At 36.8% G+C, this 18,446-nt stretch overlaps 1 protein-coding gene across 1 annotated transcript; it reads left to right on the forward strand.

The window, feature by feature from the left end:
- Positions 1–8,946: 8,946 nt before the first annotated feature.
- Positions 8,947–9,950, forward strand: LOC129719966 (uncharacterized). The gene is made up of 2 exons (XM_055671372.1): positions 8,947–9,621; positions 9,714–9,950. The coding sequence occupies exons 1-2, from the start codon at positions 8,986–8,988 to the stop codon at positions 9,948–9,950; spliced, it is 873 nt and encodes a 290-aa protein (XP_055527347.1). The 5' UTR covers positions 8,947–8,985.
- The last annotated feature ends 8,496 nt before the right edge of the window (positions 9,951–18,446 follow it).

Consider the following 18,446-nt stretch of genomic DNA (forward strand, 5'->3'; position numbering starts at 1 on the left):
TTCGTGATATATGATAATATTATATTGCGTTTCATCACAATTACTTGGTTGGGGGAAAATCAAGTAATTCTGTCAAACAATCTTTAATTTCATTAATAGTTTTGTCATTTGAAAGACCTCTCAAAACAGCCTTAAACGGTCTCTCGTTTTTGGCATCATAGGTATAAAATTTGTACATCTTTTCAGTCAAATACTGTAATAGATGTTTATGGCCTTCAAAAGATTAGGCCAAAATACGAATTTCGTCTCGACGGCCAATTCAAAAATTAACTTTCACATCAGAACGAAATTTCTGTTCTGAACGAAAAGCTTAAAAATTTGCAACTATTACCACAATAGGTGGAACTTCAGCTTTCTTCATACCGGCATTTTGCTCAGAATGAGAAGCTTCAATTTCTTGATCCCCTATAGTAGAAAGAATTTCATACCAATTGCTTTCTGAATCCCTCGGAGAAGAAGCCTCACGTTTCGTAGCCGCATCAAAGCGAGCTTTTTTGGTTCGTTCTGGCATTTCAGGACAAAATTCACTTTACAAAAATTTTGTCAACACAAATTCACACATCAATCACTCGTTAAACGTTCAAAACAAATTCACACTTTGCGATTCAACAGATACTCTTTAAAAAAGATTACCTGTTGAAAGCAGATAATTTCCAATATCTCTCGGTAGTCCAAGACAAGCCTCGAGCTGTTGGTAAAATGCGACCGTTCTGCAAGGCAGTTCAAGTCGTACTGACCGAGAAACTGTTTCTAAATTGTTAAAAAGGGTATCCTCACCCATTGAAGAGGAACAGTGTTAAGAAGTAGGCACGAAGTGATTATCAAACAACAATTACCATTATTAAAAGCACAATGCACAGTGAACAAAATCAAGTGAGAAATAAATTAACGCAATGCAGCAGTAGCTAGCGAGTAGCCGAGATAACTTTTCTGAATTGTTGAAAAGGGTATCACCTCACCAATTGACGAGGACCAGTGTTAGAAATAAGAAAACGGTGTAAGAGGAGTGACCAGGGTCGCCACTCTATCGCGAAAACGGGAAAAAGTCGGGAACTGCATCACATCGGGAAAAAATGCGGAAAAAGTCGGGAATTTCTTTATTCAATCGGGATTTTTTATTTCATGGGTACAACGTATTACAAATTATGGAGGAGTTGGAGACTTCGTCGTCAACAAATCACTCATCCAAAATGCGCGTAACGCAAAATAAGTAGAGGCCTTGAATGCAAAGAAAAATGGAGTAAACGAAAATAATAATGCAACAAAGCGAAGGCGGGAAGCAGATTAAGAAGCAAAGGAGTTGGAGTTGGAGGTGCAGGGCAGCAAGTTTGTCGCTTAAAAATCACTTTATTCATCAGTAGGGGGGCATCCACATACCACGTGGACAGTTTTAAACGATTTTGAATTGATGATTTGTCATATGCGCATTTCCATTTACTGCTTCAATTTTTAAGAACAATGAAACTGTGTACAATTATGTACAATCTTACTATTATTACTAGTTATTACTAGTGATTCGATTGAACAAACTGAGGATAAAAAAGCGTCACACATATCTGATATTACAGTTTTTCAAATATAAGATTTTTATTTCAGCTAGTATTAAAGAAGAAATATTAGTCGAACTCTAGCTCTGCTTCAGCGAAACTTACCACTTTGCTTTCAATAGCGAATAGAAGTTATGAATTACATAAATAGAAAAAACCGTTTTCTCGAAGTTTTACAGAACAACGTTTTTAAGTTCATTTATTGTTACTGTTGGCTCACCAAATTAAAAGGCACGGCACTGGTTATCTGAGCAGCTTTATTCCGACGAATCGCTTCAAATCTAGAAGTAATTTCCCCTAACCTAATTTGACCGTTAGTTAACAATTATTCCTAATACTCACAAATCAGTGGCACTTTACTGTCTGTCTTTATTCTTAAATCATCGGCTTAGGTTGAGTATTAGCCCTACGATATAATAAGCATGACTTTTTATAATTATTAAGATAAGATTTACCAATTTTACCTATGATATAGAGCAACATATATTTTTATAGTTTAATTTGCGTGTAAGTGTGTGTAAGATATTTATTACCAATGAACAAATTTTAACTAGTTTTAATAAATTCAACCGCGTGTCTCTGAGCCGTTTGTTCTTCTAACAATTATAATGATAATGACGTTTGCTTTGTCGTTACCGTTGATCTCATTTCGGTGACTGCGCTGCCAGTTCGCACGATGTCCCTGTGACAACATCCACCCCCGGGTGCGGTCCCTTCGTCGGGTCGACCGTACTGTTACTGTCCACATCGAGTAACGCCAGTTTAGATACCGGTCGGCGAAGAACACCTGTGTTAGTTTGGATCATAGCCTGACGTACATGACCGTCTGGTGCTTTGTTAGACTCAATCACAATTCCACGTACCCACCCATTTCTTTTAGCTTCCTCCGCTATCAAAACCAGGTCTCCATCTTTCACTGGTCTACAATTGCCAAACAATTTGGTTTGTCTCCGGATGACTGGTAGGTACTCTATAAGCCATCGCTGCCAGAACCGGTTGAGCTACTGCTGTATCTGGCTCCACGAGTCCTTGGAAGTACCCTGCTGTAATTTTTTTTTCACGCTTGGGTGCTTGATCCCATTTGAGCTCCCCAGCAGGAAAAACTCCCTCATTGATTTGTTCGCGTAGCAGCTGTTCTGCGCCGTGAAAATTCGTAGCGTTATCGCTGATAAACTCGACGGGTGAACCACGACGGCAGACAAAACGTCTAATGCAAGAAATGCATGAAGCTGTTGCTATGCTGTAGGCTACTTCGAGATGGATAGCGCGGACTGTTAAACAGGTGAAGAGCGTAATCCACCTTTCACATTCGACCGGCCCTGTTTTACGAGTAGTGGACCAAAATAGTCCACTCCAACGTAACTAAATGGACGTTCGTATACGGCTAATCGTGCAGGTGGTAGTGGTGCCATTGGAGGAACGGTAGGGACTGCTTTACGCAGGGCTCCTGATTCCCGCATTGAATCTTCATTTGCTTCGTGAACCGTTCGCTGTGGACTAATGTAAATGTAACACGAACTTCATCGGGTGCGTACATGTGTTCGGATGAACTGAAACGATCGATTCGTGTCTTTCCCTTTTCCTGCTGTTTCTCATTATTTGCCGATTAGATACGGTTCAAAATCACATCGATGCAGCTCAGTGAATATTTGTATCGGTTCACCGTGGCATTGATAGATTCATCATGACAAATAAAATCGGGACGAAGCCAAAATAGCATTCGCATCGAATCGCTCACCGAAGCATACCAGAATTTCTGAGCTTGTTCGTACATTTGCTGGTGCTATGAGACAATAGGCCGTATGTGCTAGGCCGATCCCCTTGCCGTGAATTAGCTTTACATTAACCTGCGGCAGGGCTCTACTTAGGACTGTACATTAGCCTACGGCGCTAGTATGTTCACGGCCTTAAAGCGTTGGCTTTATTCGCCGCTGCAAATACTACGAGACAAGCAGGCCAAACTTTTTTGTTCATACGGCCGGGATGGAAAAAGTTATTGTTTTTGTACCTATGTCGTGAAGATTCAATAAAACAGCGAGCATAGTTTCTTAAGAAAACAATTAATGTTTGAAATCATACAAAATTTCGTTGAATTTATTATGATTGAAGACAGGGAACATATTGTTCATATTTTTCTCGGTTTTTTGAAGATGCATGGCAGCGCCGTGTTAGTTGTGTTGTAAATTAATACAATTAATCATTTGCCCAATTTGCGAGGTCTGTCTCATTTATCTAGAATTTTTAAAAATATTCCAATCCGAATAACCAAATTTTTAAAATAACCGAACAGTTATTTCGCTTACTAATAATTCTTGTACTCGGTAAATATGGTTACATAAATATTTGAAAATAATTTTTTAATCGATGTTTGCAATATACGGTAAATAATTAAATTGTAGCTTTAATTTATTTATCTTGAAGATGAAAAAACGAATTTGCAACCAACAGATTTTATTTAAAAGGTATAGCGCTTTCTTCAAAGTGTTCTCATTGGTCAGAGGTGGTTTTTCTTAGTTTTATTTTCGGGGTGAAAAATGCGATACAGCGAAATAATCTTTTGCATACGCTTAAAGATAGGTTTGGACATAGGAAAATGAATGTTGATAAGAAAAACGCAAAATGGCATATTTTAACAATCTTGTGTGCTGGATTGGCGTGCATAAATACACTAAGGTTACTTTTTAGGCGTTTTTTTAACGCGGGTTTTTTACGCGAATTCCAGAATTCACGCGTTTGTTTACGCGGCACATATCCCCCGCGTAAAAAGCGCCTTTAGTGTATAGAAAAATTACTTAAGTTATTTACACAAATTTACAATAGTTGCAAACCCGATCAGAAAGAAAAAACAAAAATGTAACAGAAGTTGTTAGTTTGTTACGGGAAAAACCTTCCAGGCTGTGTTTTCAATTTGGTCCCGTTAGCTGTTAAAATAACAGAAATTATAACAGAAATGATTCTACTAGTATCAAACACATATCAAAATTTGTTACTAATATATCAGCTTTCTAACAAAATAAAATAGTATATAGAACAATATAATAGCAAACATTGTTAGAAACAAGAGGTTTTGATAGAAACGAAAAATTAGTTTGACTTGTTTCAGAACTACTTCATTACACGTTTTGTTATTATAACTCATTTAGATTCAATTTTGTAATCAAAATTATATGGAAAAATACAAAATTGTATCGAAATATGTTATTTGTATCTCACGTTGATAGCATTATGTAATGTTGCAGTTGTGCTCTTCTGACCGGGAAGACAATTAATTTTACCACAGTTGAGAAAAAAATATTTCAACGTTCAATACTTTTATTGCTAAATAGTAGCGAACATACAGACAGATTTCCACAATGATTATGAATTGCATGATTACGAATTTGTGAATATGTCTGCCATTTTGTATGTTTCTTTTGTCGATATTTTTTTCTTAACTCTTAAGTTACGTTTAAATAAATACAAATGATTGTTTCTTTCTGTCGCTTGAAAACATCTCAAAAAAAAATCAAAAGAAAACCCTTTCTCAACAGTAAAAATCTTTTCTATTTATTTAAAAGGAACAATTTGATACCCTCTACTTGTATCTTCTTGGAGACTGTTTCCGCGTCCTGGCCTAACAAGAGCCAACTAGATAAGCTACGGATCAAAGCAAATGACTAAGGCCGTGGACATACTAGAGCGGCCTGTGCTGCGAAGACGGCTCACCTTGCCGTGGGATAATGTACAGCCCTAAGTAGAGCTGTATATTAACCTGCGGCAGAATGAGCCGCCTTCGCAGCGCAGGCCGCATCCACGGCCTAAGATTCAATCAGAAGCAACCCGCCGGACATGGTCATATATATTAGGGTGGGGAAAAATGATCGATTTTCCAGAACCAAGTTTTTTTGGTTCCATTTGGGGCCCCAAACAACCCTAAACTTACCTGAAGTCGATTGGTTTTGTCTCCGCTTGGCGCATTGCATTTCAAATTTGTATGAAAATTTATATGGGAAAACCTACTTTTTTGCATTTACCTTTCTAGAGAGCTCAATAATGCTCTAATAATGCACTACGATATGTTAAAAAATGGTATTTTAGATACCTAACAACTTTGTAGAAGTCACTGAAGAGCTAGGATGTCTCTAAGAAAAGCTATAGCTATTCAAAGTTGAGTATGTCGATTTTAATGCAGAAAATCTTGTTTTCTGCCAACATTACCAATGTACCGGAGTCAGTAGGACTCCCATCAGAAATAACTTGTCGTAACGAGTATATACACTTAGCTGGATCAAGCAAACAAATTTAGGTCAGTATTCTAGACGTAGGTAGAGTCTACAACATGTTTCAGAGGTTACTTCTAATGGAAATCTGACTAACGCCGGTACACTGGCAGAAAAAATGATTTGCAACATAAATTTCGACATACTCTACTTTAAACAGCTCTAGTATTTTTTTTTTGACACCCTAGCTCTTCAGTGTCTTTGGCCAAGTAGTTAGGCAACAAAAAACTTACCATTTGAAGTCATGGAACCTATAATTTGAGCCATTTTGAGCTCTTTAGAATGGAATATGCAAAAAAAAAATGGTTTTTCCATGCAAATCTTCATAGAAATTCGAAATGCAATGCGCAAAGTGGAGACAAAACCAATCGACTTCCGATACATTTAGAATTGTTTGGGGGTTCAACTAGAACAAAAAAAGCTTGGTTCTGGCTTCCTGTTATCAAGTCTCGTTTTTTTCCAGATAACGATTCCGCACCAAAGTATATATATATATTTATATATATATATATATATATATATATATATATATATATATATATATATATATATATATATATATATATATATAGCAAAAAAATTTACAAATATATATATATATATATATAATATATATATATATATATATATATATATATATATATATATATATATATATATATATATATATAAATATATATAAATATATATATATATATATATATATATATATATATATATATATATATATATATATATATATATATATATATATATATATATATATATATATATATATATATATAAATATATATATATATATATATATATATATATATATATATATATATATATATATATATATATATATATATATATATATATATATATATATATATATATATATATATTAGGGCAGTTCGATTTGTAGGGGATCAAAAAATCGCTTAGGCACATATGATTTTCGGATTCTAATATATATATATATAAATATAAATATATATATATATATATATATATATATATATATATATATATATATATATATATATATATATATATATATATATATATATATATATATATATATATATATATATATATATATAAATATATATAAATATATATATAAATATATATATATATATATATATATATATATATATATATATATATATATATATATATATATATATATATATATATATATATATATATATATATATATATATATATATATATATATATATATATATATATATATATATATATATATATATATATTAGAGCGGTTCGATTTGTAGGGGATCAAAAATCGCTTAGGCACATATGATTTTCGGATTCTAGAGATCAAAATAAGATACTTTGCTCAAAAAACCATACCTCTAAAATGAATTCTGATGTCCCTTGTACTAACGTGTAGGTACCCAAAAGGTCAAATTTCAAAAAATCCTGTTTTGACCCATTTAGAGTGCCCCAATCGAGTCCAAATGTATGACCGACCCCCACTAACTTTGGAGGGCCGACCCACCCATGCTAGTATTACCCCCCTGGGACCCCCTAGGGAGTCTCCCATACAAAAATATCAAAAAATCACCATTTTTGGCACTCTATATGACAAAAATCAGTGAAATGGCTATTATTTTTCCGCACAAATGAAGTTTCTAGGAAAAAAATGTTTTTTTTCTTTTTGGATTTTTGTTTTCTCCTGCTTCGCATGGGATTCGGTCCTGAGTCTTCAGCGCATACATACACAATTACACATATTTCTGAGCCATTCTCATTGCAAATGGCGTTTGCAGTTGGCGTCCTTTTAAACATAAAATCGTATATCACTCTGTTACATCATATGTAATATTTTTATTTCGACCAGTCAGGCGAGCACCGCTGGTATGCTACCACAACGGCTACCACGCACGGACGCTTCGTTTCCACTGTTCCCACGCACACTGTAGAACCAGAGTGAATAAATAGAGTGACGCAGAGTCTGAAACCAGAAAAACCAAACGAACACTGCAAAGTCGGGTGTTTTCGTCAATGAAATAGTCTGCTGGGGGGCAACAAAAATCCATCCACTGTTTCCTCACAATCGGATTCTTCGGGAACCGAAAAAAACTCACATTCCTTACTGTTTTTTGTTATTACACAAAACGCACTTCATTTTATCTATCTCTATCAAACTTTATCAAACGAACTTGTTTTAAATTTAAATACAATAACTATCTTTTCACTCTGACAATAACAACACTCCGTTGAAGTCAACTGGAACTTGAGCAAAAAGGGGCTGCCAGAAAAATATTTTGGTGGATACATAAAAAAACCGTGTTGCTGTTTTGACTGAATTTCTCTCTGCGTCACTCTATCTATTCACTCTGTGTAGAACTAGTGTAGGTTTCGTATAGGATAGAAACGTCAACATAAATCATTCTACATCGTCCGCCAAAGAGTCAACACCTAAAATAAAAACCTGAAAGTGAAAGTGAAAATTGTTAAAGTCAAAAATTTTTTTTTTTTAGTTTACAATGAACCCGCAAGATGAAATAGCAACAACGTCATCAGCTATCGAAAACCCAATGAGTCATATACCCAAGCATGATGTTGCTGTTTTTGATGTGTCTTCTGATTTGAATGATATTAATTTACCAACCGATCTGGATATCTTGAGATATTATTTTTACTTAAGCGAACGTGCAAAAACAGAACAAAAAAAGTTTTCTTATAAACAATTCTCTAATCACGTAACAGATAGGTTGGTTGGAATTTGGGAAAAACTTGGTATGGAAATAATTTCAAAAAAATATGTTGCTGTTAAATTGAATAGATTGGTTGACAAATACCAAGCCGAAATTAAGAAGACGAATAGAGACCTTTTAGTGTTTACCGGTACTCTGAACGAAATTTTTTATATTGGAGCATGTAAATGCGATTTGACGGCAGCTCAATGTAACTGCGGTTTGGTTCCAGAACGCCTCAAAGAGTTTATGCACGTTCAACATAAACAGAGAAGACTAACAATTGATGCATTTCTGATTGAAATTGAAGAGCAAGGGACATCGTCATCAATGCCAACAATGCCAACATACGAAGATCCCGATGATACAACATACGTAGACGTACCGATGACGGTCGATGAAGATGTTATGAATAGAAGCAAAAGTTCACAATACACAGAAAGATACGATTGTTTTAACTTTGCCTTGATGTGTGACAGATTTGGTGTGTCTGATAGAGTAGCGTCAGCATTGGCAACCAGTCTTTTCAAAGATTTTGAAATGAAAGATCAGCATGGCGAACCTCTCATCATGGATAAATCGAAAGTTCGTAGAGAAAGAGAGAAATGCAGACGAATAGTGCTCCGCAAAAGGTTTGATGATTCCAGTTTAATAGCGTTTTCATTCGACGGCAGAAAAGATGATACTTATACGAGAGAAAAAACTGATGGTAAGTATCATAGTAGGATGGTAAAAGAACCTCACCTTGTTATTTTGAGAGAACCGAATTCTCGATTGATTGGTTACGCAAGACTGGTAGAGGAAAGTGCTGAATACAAAACAACAAAATTGAATGAATTTTTCAACGATAAAAACATATCTCTGGATGCATTGATTGGCATATGCACTGACGGTGAGCCAACAAACACTGGCACACACGGTGGAATTATACGAAGATTCGAATTGCTGCTAAAAAGACCATTGCATTGGTTTGTTTGCCTTCTACACTTCAACGAACTTCCGTTTCGACATTTGTTTAGGGTTTTGGATAAATCATCCACCACTGGACCAACATCAACAACCGGGAAACTAAGCAAGCAAATTGAAAATTCTGAAGCTCTTCCGGTAAGTCATTGCTATCACTCATTTATTATAATTTTCTAACATTTTGAATGGTGAAATCATAATAAATTTATTTAATTATTATATATTTTTAGGTGGTGAGCGACTTTCAGAGAATTGCGTTGGAAAATATGCCTCCTGTTGCAGAACAGCACGAATATTCCACCGATTCGCAGTACTTATACGACATGGCACATGCAATTTCTAATGGCGTGGTTTCTGTGGATCTGGCTAACATAAAACCAGGGAAAATTGTACATTCTCGCTGGCTCACCAAGGCCGCTAGATTATTACGATTATATGTGACAATGAAAAAACCACCTAAAAATTAAAGAATTCTTCTGGTTCTTCTTGTTCTTTTCTTTTCTTTTTTTTTTCTCTTGCTTTTTCTTTTTTATTCTGTCGTGTACGGTAGTGTATTATTTTTCAAGTACATTACTTGGGCACAATTTCTGGAGCCAAATTTACGCACTGTTGTCAATCATGTAATTAAAAATAATCCATATTTTGCACATTCGGAAAATATCTTGCTATCAATGTTGTTTGATGATAGGAAAGAGGTGCGCGACTCTGCTATCAAGAAAATTTTACGATATCGAGACAATGTTGAAGACCCATCGGAACTTAGAGAATATAAAAAACCAGATGTAAACTTCCATTGCTTCGATTACACGAAAATGATCGATTTGACTGATAAAAATAACGTATTTGAACCACCATTCACGCGAATCATTCCGTATGAAACATTGATAGCATATTTAAATGAAGATGATTCACCATTTACTGATCCGCATATTCCATTACATATACAAGGAACGGAACAACACGTTCAACTGCTAGCTAGCGTTTCCAAACGAGTAATATCGGAAAATGTAGAGGCTGTTATGGAGGCGACATTAGAGAGCCGTGCGAAATTGCCCAGTGTTGAAACCAAAAAAGACTTCAAACAATAATTTTTTAGTTTCTTTCCTATGTTCTGATCGAATAAATTTTTAAAGAGAAAACAAAAATCCAAAAACAAAAAAAAAACATTTTTTTCCTAGAAACTTCATTTGTGCGGAAAAATAATGGCCATTTCACTGATTTTCGTCATATAAAGTGCCAAAAATGGTGATTTTTTGATATTTTTTTATATTTTTGTATGAGAGACCCCCTAGGGGGGTAACACTAGCATGGGTGGGTCAGCCCTCCAAAGTTAGTGGGGGTCGGTCATACATTTGGACTCGATTGGGTCACTCTAAATGGGTCAAAACAGGATTTTTTGAAATTTGACCTTTTGGGTACCTACACGTTAGTACAAGGGACATCAGAATTCATTTTAGAGGTATGGTTTCTTGAGAAAAGTATCTTATTTTGATCCCTAAAATCCGAAAATCATATGTGCCTAAGCGATTTTAAAATCGACCCACCCTAATATATATATATATATATATATATATATATATATATATATATATATATATATATATATATATATATATATATATATATATATATATATATATATATATATATATATATATATATATATATATATATATATATATATATATATATATATATATATATATATATATATATTTATATATATATATATATATATATATATATATATATATATATATATATATATATATATATATATATATATATATATATATATATATATATATATATATATATATATGGGTGGGGATATACAGTCATGGAGAAAAAAATAAATACACATGCAGTGTTGGATGATTTTTCGTATTTTCGCAGTGATTTTAATTGTTGTATGATGTTATGTTACGTCATTAAGATCTGCAGACACTAGCTTTAAATGTACAAATTAACAATTGTTGTATAGCAACATACTTTAGAAAGTTTGCTTCTCACTTACAGAATATTTGGACAGTTCGGTTTGTAAGGCATTTTTGTTAACTTTTCCATCATAGAAGTTTCATGCCAGGCAATGTTTTCAAATTTCTCATCGAAGTGAACAGTGCAGAATAGTTACGAACGAATTGTCTAAGAGCTGCAAAGGATTGTTAAGGTTTATTCTACAAGCTACTCGCGTCTTAAACCAGTGTTGTGCGTGAAGTTCCGTTTGTAGTTCGATTTGCTTGTCTCAAATCAACTGTTCCTCCTGGTTGAAGTGGATTCAAAAATTTCAAGCTTATATTGTGCATAGTCGTGTTGAGGTCTCAATTCGTAGGATTTTGCTTTCAATCATCCGAACCTACCGGTGTTTACCAGATACCATTTCGAAATTCCATAATGATAACCCGTTCTTCGCATATTTGTCCCATGCTCCAAGTCAAACAAACGAGTGTTTAGTGGGACGAATTTGATTAGAAAATGTCAAGTGGGTTAAATATGCGTGGAAAATCATTGATGGGACAAACAGGCTTACATTCGTTGTTTTGCTTTCGTCTCGATTAGACGCAAATTGTTTATCTCCGTTTGAGTTCGCAAAATAACAATACACGAGTTATCGTGCGGGTGTTTTTTTGTCGATTAGTTCTTGTGCTGCGCGATAACAATAGCCTGTTATATATCGGCAGAAACATCTGCACACTGGTAGGGGCAGGCTACCCCGCCAGTGATTCGATACGCAGCTGATATATCAGCAAGAATAATTCTCCCGCACCGCTGTTACCCCGCTAGCAGCACGGACCATCATACGATCGAGCGAGTGGAAGTCAACTACAAGTGGCATCTACAAGGTCGCGTGTAGGACACGGCCACTACGTCTCAACACGAAGCTGGATCGTCATTGTTTGTTCTGCGGAGACGCTCGATTAATTCTACTATCAGCCGTGAGGTCGTGACTAAGACGTTCGGTGACGTATTACCTTTAGAATTTTTACTATTATCATCAATATTATTACTATGTTATAATATTATTATTTATATTATTATTGATATTATTATTGTTATTATTAATATTATTACTATAATTATTATTATCATTATTATTATTATTACTATTGTTATTAGAATTAGTATTACTGTCTTTTTTTTTATTTGATCCATTGTAGATTGAAAAATTGTTTTTAAAATTTAACACCAACTACCTGAACCCCCCCCCCCCCCCCCATATTCGAATATTTATCGTTTGTGTGCGGTAGAGCGTAACGCTCCCGCAAAATGGACGACATGCAGGTGCAACTTTTCCTGGAGGTGGAAACAAACGGGGAAGAAATTGAAATTTCTCCCATCAGCTCACCCCTACCTTCCCCTGTGCCCCCCCCTTTGCCAAGTCCTGTACCAAGAGTACCGAAAGTACGGGTAAAAGCTTACCCAGATGCCGCTGGAGGTCCCTACGTTGTTTTTTTCCGGCCCATAAAGAAGCCATTGAATATTATTCGAATTGGCAAAGACCTGGCAAAACATTTTTCGGCCGTAACCGAGATTACGAAGGTGAGGCCGAACAAACTGCGAGTTGTTGTGAGTAGCTTGAAGCAAGCAAACGAAATTGCTGGCTACGAGCTCTTCACGAGAGAGTATCGCGTGTACATCCCTGCCAAGGATGTAGAAATCGACGGTGTGGTTACCGAGGGGAATCTCACTGTCGATGACATTTTGCGTCATGGAGTTGGCTGTTTTAAAAACCCCTTGATGCAAAGTGTGAAGATACTGGATTGCAAGCAATTGCATTCAGTATCCATCGAAGAAGGGAAGAAGAAATTCCTCCCTTCGGATTCCTTCCGAGTAACATTCGCCGGATCCGCGCTGCCGAACTACGTCCGCTTGGACAGGGTTGGATGTAGGTCGGGACTTCATTCGCGTGATGTCCAGACTTATGTCCAATCACTACACGTTAAACACGCATCTCTTTCGTATAGGGCTTGTAGACAGTAATCACTGCGTTTGTGGCGATGGCTACCATGACATCGAGCATGTTGTTTGGTCGTGTACCGAATACTGTGGTGTTAGGTCCGAGCTTATAGATTCCCTTCGGGCCCGAGGAAAACAACCGAACGTACCCGTTAGAGACATTCTGGGAAGCGGTGATCTCCAGTACATGACACAGCTATACTGCTTTCTGAAAAACGCTGACATTAAAATTTAAAATTTTCTTTGTCTATTTGTCAGATTAATTTAATTTACTGGTCTTCGATAAAATCGTACAGACAGTTCTTAATATTAATATTAACTTATTCTAGATTTAAAAGCGGTCCTGGTTATACCAAAGTCATAAAATTCAGACACAACGTTAAATGCACGACAACATAGTTCAATTGGATCGTTTTGGCCAAATAAAGTGCGATGCATAGGTAGTCTCAAAAAATCCGATCGTCTAGTAATTCTAGATGGTACGTTGAGATGAACTCGTTCTAGTAGCTCGGTGCTGTCAATATTGTTTCCCAGAAGATCGAAAATAAATAAACGTTGCAGCAAACTTCTCCTATTCGCCAGAGTGGGCAGCTGTATGAGGGCACATCGGTGTTCATAGGGCGGTAGACGTATTGGATCCTCCCAAGGCAACATTCTCAGTGCGTACCGTACAAACTAACGCTGGATTCGTTCGATCCTGTTGATCTGAACAGCGTAATAAGGTGACCAAACAAGTACTCCGTACTCGAGTATACTGCGGACTAGCGCACAGTAGAGGGACTTCAGACAATAAATATCATCAAACTGCTGCGTGTTCCTTTTGATGAAACCTAACACAGCATATGCTTTAGCAGTAGTAACTGCAACATGCTGAGCGAAACACAGTTTGTAGTCCAGGAGAATACCCAAGTCTTTCACGGTGCTTACTCGAGTAATACTGGCTATTTCCATCTTATAATCAAACAGAGTAGTTTGCCTATTTCTGCAGAATGAGATGACGATACACTTCTGCACATTCACTTCCATTCCGTTCATTGTACACCAATTCAGCAGCGAATCTATGTCGGATTGTATAGCACAACAGTCAACTCTCGATGATATAACACGATAAAACTTTAGATCATCCGCGAACATGTACTTTGGAGATTTTATAGTTGAACACAGATCGTTTGCAAAAAGAATGAATAGCAGTGGGCCCAAGTGACTTCCTTGGGGCAAACCTGATCGAATTTCAAATGGAAGTGAATTAGTACCATGCACACGTACAAAAGCATTTCGATCGGTTAGATACGACAGTATCCACTGAGTCAGCCATGAAGGAAATCCCATTTTCTGCAGCTTGGTAACCATCAGAAGGTGTGGCACTCTATCGAAAGCTTTAGCAAAATCAACGTAAACGGCGTCAACTTGCTGGCGCTTTTCGAGCGCTCTCGTCAAAGCAGAAACATAGGCAATCATGTTGGTAACTGTCGAACGTTTTTTAACAAATCCGTGCTGGTATTCCGAAATCATATGATGTATTTTCGGGTAAAGCGAGTCGTGGATAAGACTTTCGAAAACCTTTGGCAAACAACTCAAAATCGAAATTCCTCGGTAGTTTGAGACGTCATTCATACTACCTGCTTTATGTACGGGTGTAATAGCAGCAGTCTTCCACACACTCGGGAAATTTCCTTCCGACATCGATAAGTTGAAAATAATCGATGCAGGAATAGCGAGCGTCGCAGCACAGTTTTTAAAAAGTAGAGGCGGCAGTCTGTCCGGTCCGGCGCTTTTCGATCCATCAATAGATCGCAGCTTCGACGTCACATCAGTAAGCGAGAAGTTGAAAAGCGGCATGTTCAAGTCGAACAGCGGCAAACTGCTCAAATACTCTTCAGACGAAGGTGGTAAGTTTGTACTTTGCACAGTTCGAAAGAAGGATGAGAACAAGTTTGCTGCCTCTAGCGGGGTTTCGGCTGCAGTGTCCAGGTTACGCACACGTTGAGGAATTCCGCCTTGTTGCTTCCGGTTCCTTATGTACGCCCAAAACGATGCAGGGTCATGTTTGATGTTGTATTCCACGCGGCGAATATAGCAGCGAAAGCAGTGCGCATGCAAAGAGTTGTATTCGCTCTCAATGTCACGCAGCTCAGCTTTGTGCCTTTCATCTCTCCACCTAAAAAACTTTTTCCTTGCCTTGCGGAGTCGGTTTCGCAGATGCTGTAGCTGGTTGTTCCACCACGGTTGTTTACGGACACGTTGACCAAATTGTTGCTTTGTAGGCACAGCCCCGCGCAGAATATCGTAGACATGCTCGTAAAATCGTACAACAGCATCATCAGCATTGCAGTCAGAAAGAATTTCCTCCCAGCGAGTCTCAGCAAACAGTCTGTTTAACAACTCAAAGTCACATCGGTTAAAATCGAAATTGAGTGGGCTCGTAACATTAAAATCGTCTCTCTCATCATAGGCAACCTCAAATGTTATAGCAAAAGGACGATGGTGTTGGTCAATAGGCAGCAATGGTAACGGTGGCTCCAGTAATACCACTCGGCTACTATCATTAATGAATGCTAGATCGAGCAGTCTTCCATTGAAATTCGTTACATTGTTTATTTGGAACAGTCCGGTCGATAAAACTGATTCAACTAGAACCATCTCCTGCTCAGACGAGGCATTTATCGGTAACATACAGTTTAAACATTCATCGCGTACCCAACTTAAGTGAGGCAAATTATAGTCTCCAACAATCAAAACCAAATTGCGTTCACTCTCTTCATCGACAAGCTTTTGCACGCATTGCGCATGAAGCTCATAGAGCGCGGGCTCACTGTTCGGTGGCAGATACACACAGCAGGCAATTAAATCAAATTTTTCTAACGAGATTCGAACAATAACCTGCTCCAGCTGATCGCTGTCTGCGACACAAACAGCAGTGCTACGAAATTCATTCTTAACGGCAATAAGAACTCCTCCGCCGCGCCTGTGCTGGCTGGTCTGTCCGTTTCTATCACATCGATAAATGGCATAATTGTGTGTAAGTTCCGAATTGCGGATATCATGGTGCAACCAAGTTTCAGTAAGGGCGATGACGTCATAGTCACACAGAGACAGGGCCAGTAGTAGTTTATTGGTTTTTGTACGGAGGCCACGCACGTTTTGTTGGTAGAAAGTCAAAGAGCGATTTGCGATAGCGGGAACAATGTGATCTTGGTTATTTTGATTCGAAATTCGATCAGCTGGACATAATGTATCGTTGTGCGAAAGGTTTGTTATTTGTTCGTTGAGAGCAGTAGAATCATCTAAGTGGCGGTAGCTAAATGGAGATAATGCGGTGACGTTACGATCGATTCCTCTCTGATGTTCGAAGTGCGTTGGGAGTCAAATTGTCGGAAAACAATACCTTTTTGCCATGTCGATTTTGATAGAGCTAAATCTTTCAGCTGTGTATCGACACCAGCTTTAAAGGAGACAAATGTGAGTTCGTCAAGTGATTTTCCTTTAGGAACTAGTTTAACGACTTGTACAGCCTTGTCAGTGTTCAAGTTGTTTCTCACGAGTTTTTCTACTTGTTGCACTGTTGCTTTAGGATCGAAACCAGACAGGTATAACAAAAAAAAGCTGATCCTTTCTAGCAGCAGCCAACGGTATTGCATCATCTGCTTCGATATCTTTGGTACCTTCACAAGTATTCACGCGCTGCGGTGATTCGTCAGGAATTAATAATCGTGGCCTTTTACGCAGGTTTAACGTGAGCTGCGATCTAGGAAGATAAGGTGTAGTTGGCAGCGGCGTTCGCTCAAGTATTGTATTGATTTTGCAGTGTTTAATGCGACTTCTTTCCTCAGCTCATCCAGCACTTTGTTCTGCTCGTCGGCAATTGACTGCATAGCGATGTTTGTGGATGTGATCGCTTGACGAAAACAAGCGTTTGCCATCATTTTAGTGCAAGCTTTGCACATCCAAAACAATTGGGAACAACTAGCTACAGCATCCCGCGTTTCTGCTGACATGTGAGCACACTTCAGGTGGAAAGAAGACTTGCAGAAGCCACTGCACACTATTTCATCTGGCTTTTCTAAGCCGCAGGCACAAGCACAACAAACCGACTCCATTGCTTTTTCGCGAAATCGACGATCAAGCTTACGGTAGCGTAGTTTTTTGGCGATTCTTCCCTAATGATCACTGAAAAACGTTGTACTCCAAATGGCACCGATGAGTTGCAATAAGATGCGTCCACAGGGCAGTAATTCGCACAGGAATAATCCGGAAAACGTAGAAAAAACGGTAAATTAGCAATGAGTGAAACAATAACCAACCGATTAGTTTACCTTCACACATACATCCAACTGGGCCTTAATTATATATATATATTTATATTTATATATATATATATATATATATATATATATATATATATATATATATATATATATATATATATATATATATATATATATATATATATATATATATATATATATATATATATATATATATATATATATATATATATATATATATATATATATATATATATATATATATATATATATAGTAGAGTGGCCAAATATTATATGGCCGTTTTTGGAACTATAGATTTTAATGAGCGCCGGGCTGAAAAAGATTCCTTTCGACCTCTAAAATAAACCACGAAAATTTGAAGTTGATCGGAGTTTATTTAATGGACCCACAAAGCGCTTATATGTTAGAAATCGATTTACATGAAAAATGAACGGTTTTCTCTTGTTTTAACATATATCTCTCGATAAACGTATTTAAATACTCTTGTATTTTCATAAAACAGTATTATTATCATCCTAATTCAAGTTTAAAATAACCTGTGCGCCGAACTTATCATCGGCGGCGGCGGCGTAGAAAACATTTCACCTTGGCGGCGATCGGCGCGCCGGCGTGACGCCGTTGGTATTTATCTAAAATATTGCGTATAATGTGTGCACTCTCACGTTTGGTTTTATATTTCAACATAAATAAATTGATATTTCAACATAAATAAATTGGCG

Source organism: Wyeomyia smithii, chromosome 2 (genome assembly GCF_029784165.1).
Source record: "Wyeomyia smithii strain HCP4-BCI-WySm-NY-G18 chromosome 2, ASM2978416v1, whole genome shotgun sequence".
In the NCBI taxonomy this organism is placed as follows: Eukaryota; Metazoa; Arthropoda; class Insecta; order Diptera; family Culicidae; genus Wyeomyia; species Wyeomyia smithii.